This window comes from Macrobrachium rosenbergii, chromosome 20, assembly GCF_040412425.1.
Source record: "Macrobrachium rosenbergii isolate ZJJX-2024 chromosome 20, ASM4041242v1, whole genome shotgun sequence".
In the NCBI taxonomy this organism is placed as follows: domain Eukaryota; kingdom Metazoa; phylum Arthropoda; class Malacostraca; order Decapoda; family Palaemonidae; genus Macrobrachium; species Macrobrachium rosenbergii.
Genome location: NC_089760.1, coordinates 17,286,231 through 17,306,394, shown reverse-complemented (window position 1 = coordinate 17,306,394; position 20,164 = coordinate 17,286,231). Strand labels below are relative to the sequence as shown.

The 20,164-nt window shown below is 38.3% G+C and overlaps 1 protein-coding gene and 1 long non-coding RNA gene across 8 annotated transcripts in view; one reads left to right on the top strand and one right to left on the bottom strand.

Annotated features, from left to right (window-relative positions):
* The window catches only part of LOC136849089 (uncharacterized), a 38,849-nt gene extending 33,716 nt beyond the window's left edge, over window positions 1-5,133 (top strand). The window contains exon 4 of the long non-coding RNA XR_010856233.1: window positions 5,012-5,133. This is a non-coding gene — a long non-coding RNA (uncharacterized lncRNA). The remainder of the gene's footprint in view (window positions 1-5,011) is intronic.
* pod1 (coronin pod1) overlaps window positions 1-20,164 on the bottom strand; it is a 155,879-nt gene that overhangs the window by 17,450 nt on the left and 118,265 nt on the right. For 5 of the 7 annotated variants that reach the window (XM_067122029.1, XM_067122024.1, XM_067122023.1 and 2 more), the window contains one exon: window positions 5,766-5,807. The exons of the other annotated variants lie outside the window; for them this stretch is intronic. In XM_067122029.1, coding sequence (XP_066978130.1) covers window positions 5,766-5,807 — 42 coding nt within the window. The remainder of the gene's footprint in view (window positions 1-5,765; window positions 5,808-20,164) is intronic. 7 annotated transcript variants of the gene reach the window in all.

Here is a 20,164-nt window from a genome sequence, read left to right as displayed (position 1 = left end):
TGGGGGGTAGGCCAGGATAAACATTCTGTGGGGAGGGGGGTGAGTCGTGGGACTTTTTACAATTTGTGTTGGCTTAAAAGCATCAATATCACTGAAATGTCATTTTGTTTATAGCTTTTGAGAGGCTGAGTATTGTGGGGAAAAAGGCCATGGTAAGCACTTAAGAAGTGGGTGGGCTGGGAGAGGTGAGTGGGAGGGTTGGGTGGCCCCTTAGTCTACTTGATAGCTTTTGCGACTGTTACTGGCTTAATTAAAAGCAACATCATTTTGTTTATCTTTTTGACTGGCCGAGAAAGATAAGCCATGACAACAATAATGTCTGGCAGAAGCTATGTGGGTAGGAGAGTACTTGTGTGCATTTCTTTCTTTAAATCTTCAGCTGAAAATCCTTATGGAATGAGTCAAGAGACTACATCAGCCTACAGAGAGAGGGAGACTGGTCATAGGAAATGGTGATAAATAAAGAAGTATGAGGGAATAAGCTTTCGAGCTACTGTGCTGACTTGAGCAGTGACACCATTACACATTTGCTGCCTTAGAATGACAGATAAGATACATTATGATAACATCATAGGAGTTTCCTTCTCTCACTGGCTGCCTTCGAAGATGATAATGCACTTTGTGGTGTAGCATGCTTCTTTCCTTTATCCAGTTGTGTAACTTGTCAGTAGTAATCTTGTATTTAAAGGTGGTTGTGTGGTGCTTTGTGATACAATGCTTTTCCCAAACATGATCACTTTTGTGGGCGTACATGCAGAGTTGCAGGTGCTCATATTGCACTCGTGTTCAGCCCCACCAAAGAGGGTCAAGAAGGTGCCAACACTTCAGAATATGCTGGGAATGGTTAAGAGAATCAAGGCCGGCTGATCTATGACTTGTTCATGGCTGAGTACACCATAACATGATCTACTTTAAAGGATATCAAGAAAATCATGGACAAGCTGAAAAAGTATGCAATGGACTTTGTGAAAAAACTTTCAGCAGTGAGGCCTGAAAGGTTATGGCCAGGTCCCACCATTAGGGGATTGAACTGTAGTTTCGTTAACAGCAATTGGCTGGGGGTGCATGTGCACAGTGCTGAACTGAATTCCACAGCTATGAAGTTTGCTGGTATGCATGGGGTTGTGGACAGTAAGGCATCCAAGGGTTGGCTATTTTGGTTCAAAATCTGACATTGGCTTTCCAACAAGAAGAATTGTATCAAGTCTTGGATGCTTCCAAGGAAGTTACAGGAATTTTGGCAATCACTGACAACTTGATGAAAAACAAAGGCCTTGCATTGAGTCAGATCTAGAACACATGGAAACTGTCCTATTCTACTGCTCCTTACCCACAAATGCCTTAGCTGATAAGAAGGAAGAGAGTTTACCTGGCTGAAAGCTTTCCAAATAATTCATGTCTGCTTTGTTAAGTGCAAATGCTTCTGGTAGCCCTTGCTGCAAACTAGTCATAGTTGGACATGGAAAGTAAACCAGTGGCCTGTGTGATGTGATGGCTTTATCATTATTCTGTGAAGGCTTTGTCCACCTCCATAATTGTTGTTGATTGGTTCCATAACCACTTTATTAAGGTTATGCGTCATCAGACACAGGACCTTGGCATTGCTAGACATCAGGTGAAGGCTTTGCTTCTTGTAGACAAAGGATCTATATATCCTGCCAAAACCCAATTAGTTGGTATTGTCTTTTTAGGATCATGTTTTTGCCACCTCATACGACTGCACTCATACAACTGATGGACAAAGATTTTTTTTGTTGCAATGAAATGGCCATACCGGAGGGAGTTCCTGGAAGACAAGGAGCAAGGCTTGGCTACATAAAGGGACCAGATATATGAATGGGGGGGGGTTGCTTACAAGGCTGGCAAAGATGATTTATCCTAAATTGGGGACAAAAACGTTGCATTGCACAAACTGAGCATCAAAGTGGGAATAAATGACAGCAAAATACTGAAAACACCACAGCTGGAAGCTGACTGGACACTACAAAGAAAATTTAGTACCCTCCATAGACTGCGACAGAATGCTCATGGAGTCCCATATGAGGACAGCTTTGAAAATACAGAAAAAGGCCACAGAGTTAAAAACTGCTTTCTCCCAGTGAACTTTCCCCAGTATAAAATATTGTTTAGGATGAATCTTACACACTGTTAAAGATAGCTATATATTCCTGCCAGGAGGTGAGTTGGCATTCAAATACAGGAAGGTCACTTAGATAACCCAGATGATTCAAGTTTAGATAACCCAGATGATTCAAGTTTATCAGTTCCCCATCAGGGTTTTTTTTAATGTTTTGGCTCATGTCAGAATTCTTCATGCAGCAGCTGAGTGTTTGTCAGTATTTCACTGGTTTGGCTGATACAGTAGCTATTTACATAGTATTGTATTTGTGCCTTAGTTCTTTAGGATGTCTTCCATGGGAAGCAAAACAAGAACTCCAGGCTCTGTAGATGATTACTGTGTTAGCAGGATGTTTAATTTTAAATTAGACAGGCACACTGTGCTGGCTGCAGGGGTCTAAAATGTCATCTTGAATATATATTAATGTAGCGACAGTTTGAAATACTTTATGCTAAAATTTCTTAGTCATAGAAGAGCATGAATGCAAATAGTTTGGTCAGGACATAATCTGCCTTTTCTTCCTCTCAAGTGCCTCTGCCTGTTTGTTCGTCTCTACTTGGTCTGTGGTTCTTTTCTCTGTTACTCCTTTAGTAGAGCAGAGACGACTTCTTAGCTCCGCCTTCTGCTCTCTTTTCGGTTCAGGAAAAGGATTTCAAGAAGTTACAGCAGGATGTGAACCTTTTTTTAGAGTCGGTTAAAGATTTAAGAGATTACTGTATAGGGAACTGTTTAATGTTCCTCCTTAGTCTGCAATATTTTTTTGCATTCCCCTTTGAGAGCTCAAGGATTAATGCCCTTGTTTTTCTAGCCCAAACTCATGACACCCCTGAGACAAGTTGGAAGAGTCCACTGCCATGAAACTGGTATGGTTCTTGGGGCAACATAGTTTTGTGCCCTCCATCACCTTCCTTGTTTGTAATGTTCTGATACCTGTTCAGTGTGGTCACCATAATGTCATTTTCGATAAATGCGCTCTTATTGTCATTTCAACCTCACCATCATAAGTACTTTATCTAGTAATGAGGGTGTTAGAACTGCTAGGACTAATAGCATAGGTATAGGCAGTGTTGTTAAAAAATAATGTGTACGTAGTGAGGTGTTCTAAATGTTGATGTTAACTCAATCGATTGTTGAACCTTGGGTGGTGGAAGTACTGAAGGAGAGTTATGTAATCCCTTCTGGTTTCCCCTCTACTTGTGTCATCTCATATAGCCTTTCCTTCCTATCTTCTCCAGCAGAAGTATCTCATTCTTCAGAAAGAGGTTGCATCTTAGTTAGAGAAGAATGCAATAGAGCAGGTGTCTGTAAATTCCATGGGATTTTACTAACAACTTTTTTCTAGCACCATAAGCAACTGGAGATTGGCACCGAGTGTTGGGTGTATTGAGACTGAACAACTCTTTCCAAAAGGATAACTGGATGATCTGGTGGACAAGCAGGATGCATTTTTCAACATAGCAATAGATCCCCAAACTTACAAGTTCCTTCAGTTTTGTATTCTCAAGGAGGGTATACCAGTTCAAGGTGCTTTGTTTCAGCCTGTGTACAGCACCTCAAGTATTCATGAGGATTTTTTTGCCCATAGGGGGATGTTGTTATCTTTTAGGAGCAAGAATTCTTTTCTACTCAGATGACTGGTTTATGTTGGCCAACTCTTTCCACAGTGTTCTGAAGGCGAAGGACCTGTTGCTTCGTCTGCTCAGTCACTGGGCATTGTGATTTTCAGTAGTCTTCCCTGACTCAGTCAGTTCTGTATCTGGTTATGAGGGCAGAGTCTCACAACTTGCAGGCTTTTCTGTCGGATGATGAATAGCCACTTTTCACTTCTTGAAGAATTTTAGTCCTTAAGGAAGCTTCTTATGAGGCAATGGCTTTGTTGGGACACATGGCCTCATGGGAGTACAGTAACTTGTCAAAATAAACCAAGCACAAATACAGTGCAGTTTTGTCATAACAGCATTTCAGAACATTCACTAATCCTTTAAGTAAATCCAGGAGCATCCTCATCACCAGTTCTGTAGGAGGGACTGCAAAAACTACAAGCAAAGGGGGATGTTAAGGATAAGTTATTACCAAGATTTGTAAGCATTCTGAACTTGCCCTATTAGGTGGGGAATAAAGAGGAACCACTTCTCTGACCTGTTAGGACAATTAAGATTTATTTAGGTTAAACCCTGGAAGGGACAAAGTTAGTTTGTCTTGTGGTGTTAGAGAAGCTAAAATGCCCTTGTCAAAGAACATAATGTTCTCCTCTTGAATATTCAATCAGGCTAGTGCAAGAGAAACAAGTTCCAGATCTTTAACCTTAATTGAAGGTAAACATTCATGATGTAAAAGTGGTTGCTACTTCAATTTATGACAAATTTGTTGCTTGAGGATGTGATTACTGCGGCACAGCAAAAGTGTAATTTGGTTTTTGCAGCACACTACCGTAAGTACACAGAAATAGCATCCAAAAGCAGTAAAGCCTTATTCCGGTACTGGTACAGGCAGTCCCCGCTTATCAGCAGCATTGGTTAACAGCGTTTCAGTGTTATGAGGCTTGGCTAACGATGTCATTAACCAGATTTTTGGCACAGGTAGGCAGTTTATCGGCACTTATGGCATCATAAACACCATATATTACCACAATTACTGTGATGTTCCGGTTATCAATGATTTTCGTTTATCGGCGCTCAGCCGGGAACAGAACCCCCGCTGTTAACCAGGGATTGCCTATAGCAGATATAGTCTTTTAATGAACCGAAAAAAGTCTTTTAGTCTTCTTATTCTAAATCCTGAATTATGATTTTGTGGGGAGAATGCAGGTACTGTACATCTATCTTGCTGTACAGTACTTTTATATCATGAACTTATTCCTCTTTAATTGACTGTCATTTTGGGGTCTTTCAGACCCAGGCACAAGAGTCCCTTCATGCTGCTTTTATTTTACTCTTGGTGAATTGAAGCAGTTTTTTGCCAGGCTGATCCTCACTGCACACAAGAGCCCTGCTCCCTGAATGGAATCCACCACCTCGCAGAAGTAACATCTAAGAATGATTCTAGATCAGGTAAGAATGTTTTGGGTTTTATGCATCCTATCTCAGTGTGAGCCATCTTTAACAGTAGGTATAGTAAGATTCATCTAAAATAATATAAATTTTCATAAAATTTATTTTTTTTACATTGACCTACTATTAAAGCAGACCCTGCCCAACCTCCCCACAACTTAGTTGGCTGTCATTCAAAACACCTATTGGAGAACAGGTGTACTAGACAGTCATCTGGATTAGCCAAGTGATAGCTATATTAACAGTAGGTAAGTATCCACATAAAAAATTTTATTATGAGAATTTATGTTTTTCCATTTTGTGTTTTCTGGACAGTTCACTGTCTAATGTTGGTAACAAAGCAAAATGTAAAAATATGGTTTGTATTAACTTACTCAGATAATTAAGTCTGGAGTTGGATGAACAAGGTTCATTGAACTTAATTCATTTTTTTACATTAAGAATATTCTACATATGTAGTCTCAGGTGTTTAATTTTCCTTAATCATTCTAAAATCTATCTATTATGCATATGTGTAAGCAAATAAAAACTGGGAATAATAATATCAGGCCTAAAAATAATAACATAAAAAACAGGAAAAAAATATTTTAACATACCCTTGCTTGAGTTTCCTGGGCTTCTTCGGGCACATTTAGGTTCTGTGGGAGTATAACACAAGCTAGGAGAGGGTAATGTACATGCAAAAGCAAATCATAAAATATTTGTTGCCCACTTCCTATAAATGTGAATCATTACAATTCTGCAGAAATAATACATGCATAAGAAACTTCATGCATAAACATTTTTTACTCTAAAATGCCTTTCACTTGCTATAATATAAAATATTCACCTAAGATGAATAACTATTTTGGATTAGACTTACAAACTCTCTTCTTGCCTGAAAAAGTTCATAATCTTGATATACTATACTAATTTTCTCTCCATGCAAAAAATTTTTAAAAATATGTAAACTGAAAAAATGTCAAACACATCTATGTGTGATACTTAAAATGTTTTGTTCTACAATAAAAGAAATTGCAAGGGTAAATATCCAGTATACAATTTCTAATTCCATAAGTAAAACGTCCTTAAAGTTTCTGACAGTTATGTCCACATTTCATGCCTCTGCCACAAATAAAAATATTAAAAAATAATCTCAAGAACAAAGTAAAGTAAAAACTTATTTTAGTTGCTTAAGCACATTTAAGACATATCCCAAGCTCATATGGCAAATTAATTAAAGTAAGAAGAGTAAAGGCAACAATGAATATTCTCTGGATTATTTTTGCTCTGGCAAAACAATTTCCTAAGAAAATGGTTCTCATTGCTTAAATTATTTTTGTTCAGAAAACCACAAGTATAGTTACTCTTTAACATATGCAGATTTACATTTGTGATGGTGATTTAATCTACTTGCAGAGAATTAAAACAGGTTGTAACACTTTAACTTGGGAGATGCATAACATAATCTTGAGCATCACTAGCTTATCATCAATAGTAACAGATAACAGCATCTGTAACCTGAAAGTGCCTGGGAGTAGACAACAGGGCGGGTGCCAGATAGTGCTCATCAGCAAGATGCCAAAGGAAAAAAAAAAAAAAAGGGAAAAGAGAATCTGCTGCCTCTCCTGTTATCTTCATTTTTGCAAACAGACACTATGCATCACAGACATTCACAGCCGAGTGTTTCTGTGTACCTGAGCAGTTGTATTTTCCAAATTATTTTATTAACATCTTTCAAAATTATTATTTTAAAAAAGGATTTACATGCCACTGACAATTACTTGAAATATATTGCATATCCAAAACAGAATTTTATTATAATTAATAACTGATTTGCAGAAGGAATATATCAAATTAAAATATATTCTTAAAAGTATATACTGTACTGTACATGTATGCCTTCAGTGCATGAAAAAAATTTTCTGTTAAAGACTACAATACTGTATGGGTTACTGATACATTATGAATAAGCTTACATACAATAATGCATCCTCAAATACTCAACTTCTCTGTAGGTCCTAAATGATATTAGTTACCAACATGGAAGAGTAACTGCACCAGATTCTTTTGTATCCATCTGTAATTCAGAAATCTTTATTTTCCGTTCTTGCTACATAAACCTAGGAAATCAACTTCTTGGAGGTGCCTAATTGGGATCAGCTACAAATACCTAAGAGAAACTGCACCAGAATTTATTGTATTCATCTGAAATTTAGCAATCTTCAGATCTTATGTCCATGCTAGATAATCTAAGGTAATCACCTTCTTTATAGTCCTTCATTGGCATCAAAAATAAATATTTCAGAGTAACTGCAACAGATTTTATTTCATCCATTAGCTCTTGTGGCCTTGCTAGATAAACTAAGAAAACGAACATGTACAGGCAGTCCCCGGTTATCGGTGGGGTTTTGTTTCTGAGGGTGTGATGATAACTGAAAATTGCTGCTAACCGAAAATCGGTGATTTTCGGGGGTTATCGATGCCAAAGAGTGCCAATTTTCAGTTATCGGTGCCGAAAAGCGCCGATTTTCGGTTATTGGCGCCTGTGTTAGGTATGTATCAGCGCCAATACCGAATTATCGGCGCTGATAAGCGGAAATCGGCAATTTTTGTCACCAGACAAGTGCCATAAAACCGGATCGCTGTTAACCGAGCCCGCCGTTAACCAGGGACTGCCTGTACAGTAAACCCCCCGTATTCGCGTTCTCATGGTTCGCGGACTCACACATTCGCGGGTTTCTCTGTGGAACATATCTAGCCATCATTCGCGGAAAATTCGCCCATTTGCAGTATTTTTCACCGAGAAATATTCACTAATTACTGTATTTTCATATATTTTTCATGAATAAATGCACTTTTTGTGATAAAACTATTAAACTACTCAGGTATAAGCATTTTTACAGGGTTTTTCTTGGTTTAAGCTATCAAAATGGGCAGTTCTAAGTGTTTTTACATGGGTTTTAAGCATTCGCGGATTTGACCTGTTCACAGGGGGGGTGTGGGACGCATCCCCTGCGAATATGGGGCGGTTCACTGTATAATATATTCTGCTGGTGTGATGGTAACCGAAAATCAGCGATAAACAAAAATCACTGATTTTCTGGGCTTATCAGCACTGAAAATCTCCAATTTTTGGTTATCGGCGCCTCTGTTAGGTATGTATCGGTGCCAATACCTAACGGCGCCGATAAGCAGAAATTGGTGTTTTCGTCGCTAGACAAGCCCCGTAAAACCGAATCGCCGATAACCAAGCCTGCCATTAACCAGGGACTGCCTGTATGTATGTATATATATATATACGAGGGTAAGTCAAAAAGTTCCAGGAAAAATGTTGAATGATGTATTTACACAGGAATGAAACAACCCAAATACTTGGTAAACAATTATCTGTGATGTAGTGATCCATATAGACTTGATACCTCAGTCATCCTCTTGCTACCGTGGTGTTAACATCTGCTTCAGAAAAGTAACTTCTTGAACCCATGGAAAATAAAAATTTTGAGATGAGAGCTAACATCAAGTTCCTGACCAAGCTTGATTGGAAACCAGGAAAATTATTGAAGCTTTGCAACAAGTTTATGGAGATTCTTCTCCATCTAAATCAGTTGTTTATGATTGATAAAGCGATTTAAGGATGGTCGGGAGGACCTCAAAGACAACCCAAGAGAGGGAAGACCATCGACTGCAAAAAATGAAAGAATTGTGGCTTTGGTGCAGAATCTAGTGGATGAAGATCGTCGGATTACTATCGATATGATAGCTAATGAAACTGGGATCTCCCATGGTTCCGCATTTTCAATTTTAAATGAAAATCTTGGTTTGAGTAAACTTTCAGCACGTTGGGTCCCAAAAGCGTTATGCCAAGACCAACTGCGTCAAAGAGCTGAACTTTCTCTTGCAGTTTTAACGAAGATTGAATCAAATGAATCAGAGTTTTTTGACCGGATTGTTACTGGAGATGAAACTTGGATCCATCAATATGACCCAGAAAGTAAAATTCAATCAAAGCAATGGTTACCAAGAGGTTCAGCTGCACCAGTGAAGTTCAAAGTGGCGAGATCTGCCCAGAAGGTTATGGCAACTGTTTTGGGACTCCAAAGGAGTGATTTTGATTGATTTCCTTGAAGGACAAAAACAATCACCGGGAACTACTACAAAGGTGTTTTGCAAAAACTGAAGACTGCATTGGCTAAAAAACGTCGAGGAAAGTTGCACCGCAGAATTTTGTTCCATCATGATAAGTCCTACGGAAATTTAGGTGGGAAACTCTTCCACATCCTCCTTATAGTCCTGATCTTGCTCCTTCAGATTTTTTCCTGTTCCCAAAACTCAAGGAACACTTAAGAGGAGTCCGGTTTGAATCTTTGGATGCTGCTAAACATGCAGTTTCAACATGGTTTAATAGAAAGGCCTCAAATTTCTACAAAGAAGGGTTGCAGAGGTGGAAACAGCGCCTTGAAAAGTGTATAGAGTTAGATGGTAGATATGCAGAAAAATGATGTTTGAATTTCCTTAAATAAAGAGTATATTGAATTTTTCCTGGAACTTTTTGACTTACCCTCGTATATACAGGTTGACCATCACTAGTCCGGCAATCAGTAATCCGGAACAATCAGTAATCCGGCACAAATTTCAGCTAGAGTAATTTCTAATGTTTCCGCACTAATTTTCAAATTTCCCGGGTTGCTGCGCTAACTCGCTCGCTGGCCGCTTCAATTTGGTGGTGCATTGTGCTGCATCAACAGACTGGTAGCCTAGCCTACATGATACTGAACTCTATTCACATATTAACAGTATTATACAAACATCAACATAACGAATGTGCATCTTTTTCATGGATCTTTTAAAAAGTTATGCTTTACTACATTGTTTCCAATTGCGTATATTCTCATATTGCTTTTGTATTATAAATTGCAATCAATGTTTTGTTTTGGGAATCAATATCGCGGTGTTTATTTTGCCGCATTTAACTAAGTTCAAAGCGCTTTTCTTGCTTCTAGTTAGCATAAATGAATGTGGATACTTTATTTATTTGGGACAAGGATATTTTTCGTTATACGAAATGTTTTTAAGTCGAAATATAACTTAAATACGTCTCGTTGTGAAATTAATTTAGCTATTTTTTTTGTTAATATATGACGTTCGTGGAAATCGCGGCTGGCCGTTTTTGGGGCATGTTTGTTTTGTGTAAAAAAAATCAAGATTCCGCTTGCTATTTTCTCTTGATTTCATCATAATACGAGCTTTATGTACTTATCTTTTATCGGCGTGAAAACATTAGTAATTTGTATTCTTTCATGCCCAGTAGTTTTGATTAAAATACATTCTCTCCAGTTTTATTTACGGTCGAGTTTCATCCATGTTGCCGATGCACGATAATTTATAGTCATTAGCAGCTTGAACATTGTTTTCTCAGCTTCAGCTACAACTTGCAGCTCAAAGTTAGTGTAGCAGTATATTTCCCTGCCGATCTTTTCTCCAAAGCGAATAAGGGTACTGTATAGTGTAAAAAATATATCAGTCCTATTGTACAGTACTTAACGTCATTTGTAACATAATTACAGTAATTGTGTATTACCATACGATGGTTGAAATACAAGGAAAACAGTTATCTGATACGATTATTAGCAAAACAACATTTTCCTGTTCGGTTGTTTATGGCTGTACGCATTTATGCAAGAGTATAACGTTACTAACAATACTTTTATCATTCTCTTTTACTTTTTTAACTAGCAGATGGAATAAAGAGATGGAGGAAAAGAAGTTGGTCTATTGTAAGTTGGATTCTCTCGCTGCCTGCGCCTGCGTGAAATCTAAAAATATTTCCTAAATATTTTTGTATCGGTATTAATTGCTAACCCCATCGTAAATTCGAAATATCGTAAGTCGAATTATCGTAACTCGAGCACCACCTGTATTTAATTGTCTTTTGTTTATTAACCAGCTTGTACTGATTTATGGGATATTTTAATTCTACGATGAGGTGCTTAGCTACTGGGTTTTGTGTATTCTAGCCTAGTACAGTACTTCTTAACAGGCACTGGACTCCCCATCGGATCAGGACTTGCAGAAGAGTCCATGTAAAGTTTACAGTGCTTCCTGTCTGCACTGCTTGAGGACAAGCCATGCACATCCCTGGATGAGCCTTTACAATGGCTGTCTACTGACGCCTGGGACTGTACAACAGGTGTGGTTGAGGGGGCTGACTACCTGTAGGCTGACCCCTTCGGCCTCCCTTGGACTTTCAGTATGTCTTCTCTCAGGGTTAGGGGAGCAGGACAGTGACCTCGGTCTAGGAGAACTGATGGGACGAGTAGCCAACTCCTCCACTTGCACTGCACTATCACTGTGCACTTTTTCCATGAACACTTTTTGCATAATTACATGAATAGAAGCCCCTAACTCAGCATCAGTACTTACCAATAAATTAAGCTTCTTATCAAATCTAGCTTCGATACTGGCGATGGTATTAGGATCGGATCGTACGCAAGGAAGCCAGGCTTGGGAACATAAGGAGGGCCAGTATGAGGAAAGTAGGAATAGGAGATAAAGGGAGAGTAATAGGGCCAACCTCTAAGCTAGACCTAGGTGTAGCCTCTAAGCTAAGAGAGCGTTTCTCTGCTCTAGAAGCCGCAATCCTTTCCACTGATTACTATCCCACATTGCACACTCAATACAAATATTCTCCATACTGCAATCTTGCCCCCCTACATTTAACGCAGATCCTATGAGAATCGTAGCAGGCTTTAATTAACCTAGCATTACAGCCTATACCGCTACAATAGCGGACACTAGAACCGCTAGAATCTGACATACTCTGGCTAATTTGTTGAAAATTGGTCCAAATCCTTACAAAATACTGACTATAGTCTGTGCTAACCAAAACAAAATTTTACTTCACCAATAATATGAAATAACTGCAAAATCCAAAAAAAGCTGCTGCAAATGGCAATGTTTACACCACAGCCAGCAGTAACAAATTATTTAATGGCTGCCAAGTTGTTGCGCTGTTCCCCGATAGTGGGCAGGGTCTGTCACCTAGTTAAAACAATAAAGAAGTGCTACTGCAAAATTTTAAAAAGTTGCTGTGTGAGGTAGATACTTAGTTATGTAATTACCTGGCAAGTTGCTTACATGAAATTTAGGATTAAAGCAAGCAGACTACTACCTTGTTGCCCTAGGAAGTGTTGCAAACTCAAAACCTTAATGTACTGTGTACACAGTCAAACCTATTAAAGATTGTGCACCTCTTACAGGAAACAATGTTCGTAAATGGTGAGTCTCATGTGCCATTTACCCTTTTGGGTAAATCATAATCACCTTATTGATCTTGCTTGATACCAGTTATTAAAACAAAAGTTTTTTCCCCACTCTGCATGGTGCAAGTCACCAGCTGGTAACTGAATGGGGTTTGTAACCTGATTTCCTGTAGTATTGTTACAAACACTATAGAGGAATTAAAAAACTGTATAACATCTAGGCTAATTAACCAATGTATTCATTATCATCAAGAGCTTTATTGGGTTACACATTTAAGACTTCTCTCCATTCTTCTCTGCTTTTTTTGCCTGAACTCCCATCAAGTCTATGTCTTTGTCCTTCCCTTTCTCCAAGATCTCCATCCTCATCCTGCTCAACTATACTTTTACATCTACTGCTTTTCATAACAAAATTTTCTTTGGATTCTCATTACATGCAGACCATCTGTCTCTGATATCGTTTTTTTTTTTTTTCCCAGCTTCTTGGTAACACATCCCTCCATAAATAACTCGTAGATCTTCCCTCCATCCTCCAACCTTGAACATTACCACTATAATATATACTGTATACGACAGCCAGACATGTTTGGAATTTTGTTATCCAATTGTATTTGCTCACTGAAGCACATTTCTGTTAGTGATAAACTTGAGAAAAAGTGCAGAAGAGTAAGACTTGCCACTTTTCTTTTTCTGAAGTAAATGAAAATGATGATAAGGAAGAAAGAAAAACAATTAAATGTACATTATCATTTGTCTGTTACCATGACCTGTGACCTATAATTTTTCACTTTAATACAATTGTACAGGTCACTGATATCCACAAAAATTACATGTTATTTCATTACCCTGAATCCCATAAAAAATTGCCAAAGAAAATTAGCCAGTAAGCAGGTGACATGGATAAAGTACTAGCAGGTTGCGAGTGGAAGCAAAACTGATATTTGAAATACCCATGTACATTTTCATTGAAAACATAAACATGAGTTTTTACAACAATCAAAAATTCAAAGCAATTATGTTTTTTTATAATACCTGTTTTTTTCCTATAAACCTATTAATCATACATGCCCAAACCACAGTCCATGAAGTCTCCATGCCCTCTGTGCCAAGTATGTATAAACAAAAAATTCTCACTTGTGGAAAAATGGGCTTGTAAGGGAAAAAATTTATGAAAAAATTGTTAGTTTTCATCATAACCTCATTACTCATATATGCTATCTATTTGGGAGGCCAGGATATAAAAAGTCCCTGAGTGTTTTAGTATGTCTGTAGGGTTCATTACAGTCCTTGGAACTGTAAGAAATCGAGTAACGTATGTAAAATGGTGAGTCCAATAACTATGGGGTGTAAAGCAATATGCTTGTATCAGGTGTTTTGAGAATTGGAAAGGTTACACTTACACATGAACAAAAAGTGAATTAAAAATACAATGAACTACATCCTCCCCTCAACAGAAAACACACCCCGTTGTGATAAAAGCTATTATTTAGAACTAGTATCATCTGTGCAAAAAATTAGAGTATTAAATGTACAAAACTGGTCACTTACACTTGAGACTACCTTGCTCTTGGAATTAAGACGAAGTACAATACAATAAATTTGCCTAGCCAAGAAGAGTTAGAAAAAAAAGTGATGTGGGCAAGTTAAGTAGTACAGGTGTTGTAAAGATAAGGTCTTCCCATTTCAACAATTCCTAAATTCTCTCTCTTTAATATACTGAAAACTGCGATGTACAATATTTAAAGATCTTCACTTTGCTGAATAGCCTTGGGGCATGAAGATGAAAGATGTTTTGGTCCCGTACATATGCAACAAACATGGTTTGGTTGCTTGAGAATGTGGGATTATCCGAGGACAGTGGGTCAAAATATCTTCCTGCTGAGATTTAGGGGATGTTGGTAAACTATCCTCAAACCCTTGAAGGTGCTGAGCCTTCTCAGTGCACACCTGAAAAAGCTGGGTGAGGGGACTATGTAAAGTTGACAGGAATACACAAAGGACACAAAATCATGAGTATCCTCTAGGTTACTAGATTCTACATGGTAAATGATACCAGAAATAGTACTTTTAATTGAAAATTTCCATATGGCAATCCACCAAAGTAGTATGAGACCCTCAAGCCCTTGAAGACCAAGTGGGACAGGAGGTTGGAATGGCCTCCTGATGCCACATTTAACTTCAACACATTAGCCAAAAGATAAAAAAAAAACATCTACTGTGAATTACTGATGCCCAGCTGATCCACACCATTCTTCTGGCTTTGGCAATGTCTCCTGGCGAATATGTCTCCCTCTTTCAGCAATGAACTGATAACTCTCAAAACCCATTTCTGTTGGTTGGAAAAAGCCAAGAACTCCTGAAACAATCATTCTATCACATTAATCATCCATGGCAATGAAAGTAATATGGGATGGAAAAAAGGAAGTAAAGCTGTGTTTCATAATTGCTTCTGTAACAGAAGGGTGATTTAAATTTGAGTTAGTCACAATCCAAAAAAACCCCCAAGTAGTCTCTGATCAGGCAGCAAAAATGAGTGAGAGGTGGCCACTGGTCCATCATGCCTCTTGCTAGTTCCTTGTCCTTCTGTCCTTAGCTAGTCAACAGTGCCTAAAGGCAGGTAAAAATAACTCATGCTAGTAGGATCATTTGCCCAAATTCATAACTAGAGGCGGATAAAAAAAAAAAAAAATCCTGCTACAAGGATCATCTATTATTATCTGCCCTACATTAATCCCACAGCACTGCAGTCAATGCTTCCCTCTTGGACTTCTAGGAAGTTAGTATTATTCTGCAGGACCATAGTTGCTTCTGATTCCTTTTCATCTGTATGCTTAACAAGTAGTACACAGCTCTTGGTAAAGCTGAAGTGTGTCCTTTGGGCCACCTTCAAGGCCAACTTTGGAAGGCTTGCCATATTTGGTGGCTGATGTAATATGTGTATTAGGTGTCCTCTCCATGGTCACAGGTATCGAGCAAATCTCCATCCATAATGAACGCCTCCTCTTAGGTCATCTTAACATCCTTGTCGAAGCTGATAATGAGAGGTAACCAAAGGAATCTGATGAGGGAGAAGCAATGTTAGATAATCTCTTCTTGGCCAAAGTCTCTATTCAACGCTTCAAAAAAGAACTACAGTAGTTGATCGCTTAACTTTAGACACTGTAGTCAGAAGTTGTTCCCCTTCTTGGAACCACACTTATGACTATTACCAACTGGCTTCCTTTGATATATCTTGGGGATAGGAGGAGGTAAGTAAAGTTTGTATGGAGCTAGTATCAAGGAAAACAGGCTAAATTGCTGCTATTGGTAATAATCTTTACTGGAGGTTGTAGCAAGGGCCCTTCCACAGGGGTCAACAGATCTCCTCACAACAGACTTAAACTTAGAGCTGATACTCTCCTCAGAGTCCATAAGATAACTTGCTAATACTCTCCGTAAGGAAAGAAGCTCCTAAGTTAGTCACCATTGTAAACTGTGGGTACAGCCCTTAATGGCCACGCAGTCATGACTGGAAGCAGAAGACTTGTGTTACCTCTGACAGTCACTCTCATGGTAGCCCAAATTTTGGTGCCTTCTGCATCTGGGTTGTAATCCTTCCTGCCTAAAGGTTCTACTCTGATGAAGACAATTCTGGAGAAGTGTGCCATTCTTTAAGAATCATGGAGCAGCTGCCTATGGATCTCCACTTGAATAAGTGGAATCGGCCTTTAGGAGTAGGTGAACATGAAAGTCAATGACTGGAAACAGGAAAGAGGAATTTTTTGAGCCTGGGCTGTGGCACAGATACTGTTGCAGGAGTGAACACTATAAGAGAGGTTACTTTTAGAGGTGTGGTAACATGGAGATGATCAGTCATTAATGCAGGCATTACCACAGGAAGAGGAATAGTAACTGCTTCTCAAGTTGCAATCACTGGAAGAGGAATAACATCCCTGGAAGCTTGGACACAGCTGCAGAAGCAGGTATTACATGCAGATTTATTATTTCAGTCAAGAAAAAGAACAGTCTCTTTCAGAGAGGGCAGGTACAAACCATCTTCTTCAGTAAGAAGTTAGAGGGGTTATTCATGTTAAAGTAACACCTAAGTTTACTGGCAGAGGCATCCAAACACTTTTTCTCATTGATAAATGGCAAAGGCCAGCCTCAACAACCAAGTTAAAAACACAACTAAAGTCACAAGTTATATAAAAAATAAAATTTTTCTGACTTAAAGATAAAGATATGTTAAAACTTGAATCTGTTGCTGAAGGTCAGCATCTGCAATAAATATAAAAACACTAAAGCCATAACTTACTGTCTCTCCAAGAATCTTGGCAAGGACATACATGCAATCCCCACTTTGAGTCTCAAGAGAGAAATCAGTCTTTCAAATCATGCAGGCTGGAACATTTAACTGACAGATGCTTTGCAGTTAAAATGAACTAAGATATTAAGGTGATAAGGCTGGTCAGCAATAGCCATAAAATAATCATGGGTAATATTTCCACTTTGCTGATAAAACAGTTCTGCCCAGAGCATACAGTATTGCTATGATCTAGGGAGAGACATCACTTTTGACCTCTTTCATTTCATTTGAACCCAACAAGTTCTATTGCGTTTGCCAAGGGACATTTACCAATTTTCTGATATTGCTATAAGGTCTCAATATAAGGGTAAGCTGCTGCGTGGAAGTAGTTCTGCTGCTGCTTACTTGGCAAGCATATGAACCTCCTCATTCTCATGCATTCACATGTGCTAGTACCATATAAAATTTAGCTAAGGTAACTGTACTCTGGAAGATGTAGATGTGTGTATATAAAAAAAGAAAAAATGTATATATACAGATAGTTACACGGACTAAAATCAATGTGTTCTGACAAGAATTTGAGAAAACTCAGTATTATGCCTTGAGACTTCAAGTTGAAAACTACTACCAGCAATGGATTACAGCTGAGTTATACAGAAAGTTACTGAAATCATAGCATCACTTGCAACCAAACAAGTCCACAAGAATGCAGGGCACGCAGAATATGCAAAACATCTCAAGTGTTGGCATACATAAAAAAATTAGAATACAACAGTAGGGAGTATCAACTGTTTGGGAAACTGGGATATGGAATTGTACTGGCTTACATGGAAAGAAATGGCTGTTGTTTAACAGCAGGTAGGGAAAAAACGAGTGTGCAATACTTAGTAGTGAGTGGGAGTTACACAAGAATGCCAAGAACACATTATAAAATGCTAAAAAGCAAAACAGGTAAGTGTTAGCATACATTAAGAACTAATTGCAATAAAAGTCTTTAGTAACTAAGAACTTTAATTAGATTTTGCAAGAAAGCAAGCCCTGTCTACTACAGTACAGTACAGTGAACCCCCTGTATTCACGGGGAATGCGTACCACACCCCCATGCAAACAACTAAAATCTGTGAATACTTAAAACCCCTCCAAAAACACTTAGAACTGCCTATTTTGATAGTTCCAACACAAAAAAAAAATTCTAAAAATGCTTACAGTATACCTGAGTATTTTAATAGTTTGATCACAAAAAGTGCATTTAGTCATGAAAATATGAAAATACAGTAATTAGTGAATATTTCTCAGTGAAAAATACCACGAATGGGCGAATTTTCCAAGAATAATGTGTGTATATGTTCCACAGGGAAATCCACAAATAGGCGAGTCCGCGAATCATGAGACCGTGAATACGGGGGGGTTTACTGTATTTGGGAACTGAACTATGATAGAGACACAGACTAAATTGGCTAAGATGGAAGGGTAAAAAATTTAGTGCACTATACGAAACTTCGTAGTGAGTGGGAGTTCCAAAGGATTGTGGGAAATAAAAATCAGAAAATAAAAAAAACCTGTTTTTGGTAGCCACTGTGAGTCCTGAGACAGACCAACCAGTCTAAAAGAATTTTCTTATAGTAGTTGGCATCCACCAGAATAGTTCTAGTTGGCACAGTGATAGAATACTGTAAAGGACTCAGGACAAGAGGGCTCTGTCTCCTGTCCACAGAGACTATCTAAGTTTTCCCTTCATCCTATTCGCACATATGTGACAACAGCATGTATGTTGGCTATTTTCCTCATTACATGCCAGGTTTGTGCAGGATAAATGTTCACCCCAGCCCCATGCCTTTTCATCAGGAAAAGTGGATGGGTTTGAGGACTCATAGTGGGTATCAAAAATACAGCATGTCTTTCCTATGTTAAAACCTCTTTTTTTTTTGTGTAACTACTGTTCATCTTCAGAGAAGCTTACAAAAGAAACTGAATCCTAATAAATAAACCCCAACTACCCAGATACATTTTTGGTTCAAAGTATAGTCACAGGTCTGAAGTACAGTATACTAGTCATTAGTTATCAACCATTTCCTTTATTCCAGATACCCATTAGGGTTTGGCAATAAAAAACAGGAAACAACACACGAACCTATATATGAACTCATTCTTTGTGGTTCTAAGGTGAATTACCTAATTATGTCAGGTCTGGCTGCAGGATTATTGCAACTTCCCCAGCAATATCTCAGCATGGCTACCACTCCCATGACAATAGTGTTTCAGGAATTTTTTATCCAAGGTAAAGTCACAAGCCAACCATTTTCTTTATTCTGGATACCCATTAGTGTTTGGCAATAACGAACAGGAAACAACACACGAACCTTTATATGTATTATTCGTTGTGATTCTAAGGTGACTTGCCTAATTACATTTGGTCTGGCTGCAGAATTATTGTGCCTTCTCCAGTTTAGGAATACTGCTTCTAATAACCACCCCTGTACACTCAGAGACTTCTTCAAAAGAAACATTTCCAAATAAAGTTGTTGATGTACTTACCTTTTGGATGTCATGTGACTTGCAAAAGGAGTGAGGATCTGCCTATTTAACTCTTAATGGATGGGAATCCTCATATGAATATCTATAATAGGTTTTGGGTGATGGACAGGAATCCTCATATGAGTATTAAGATTACTCGCCATACGATTTGGCTGTATCGAACAGGAGAGAGTTTCCATCATTTCAATAGCCCATAAATGAATGGTGGCAACTTTAGACTCAGCTCAGCTCATAAAGTGGGTGTCTCAGGGAGATCAGTATTGTTCTTGGCTTGAATGGGGGGATGTCTTGCTCCTCTCTCTTCCATGACATCTTTTTATTTATTTGCTCATAAATATACCCAGGGATTGCTGTTGGTTTTAGTTCTATCTTTTAAAATATGATGTCAGTTATAATTGTAATTTTGCAAAGAAAAGTGCAAAGAAATATTATAAAAAGCATATACAGTGAACCCCCCATATTTGCGGGTGATGCGTCCCACACCCCTGCAAATAGCTAAAATCCGCGAATACTTAAAACCCCTTTAAAAACACTAAGAACTGCCCATTTTGATAGTTTAAACACAGAAAAACCCTGTAAAAATGCATATACCTGAGTATTTTAATAGTTTTATTACAAAAAGTGCATTTATTCATGAAAATTATATGAAAATACAGTAATTAGTGAATATTTCTCAGTGAAAACACCGCAAATGGGCGAATTTTCCGCGAATGATGGCTAGATATGTTCCACAGAGAATGCGTGAGTCCGCGAAACATGAGAACGCGAATACGGGGGGTTTACTGTATACCTCCTTGTAATTTCCACAATGGTCCCATGAATGAAGTATATAATAAGTCCTCACGTGAAAATAAATGGAAATGGTACCAAGACTTTCAACTTTTATTCCAAAGTCATCTTCAGGGTACTGAAGATGACTTTGGAATAAAAGTTG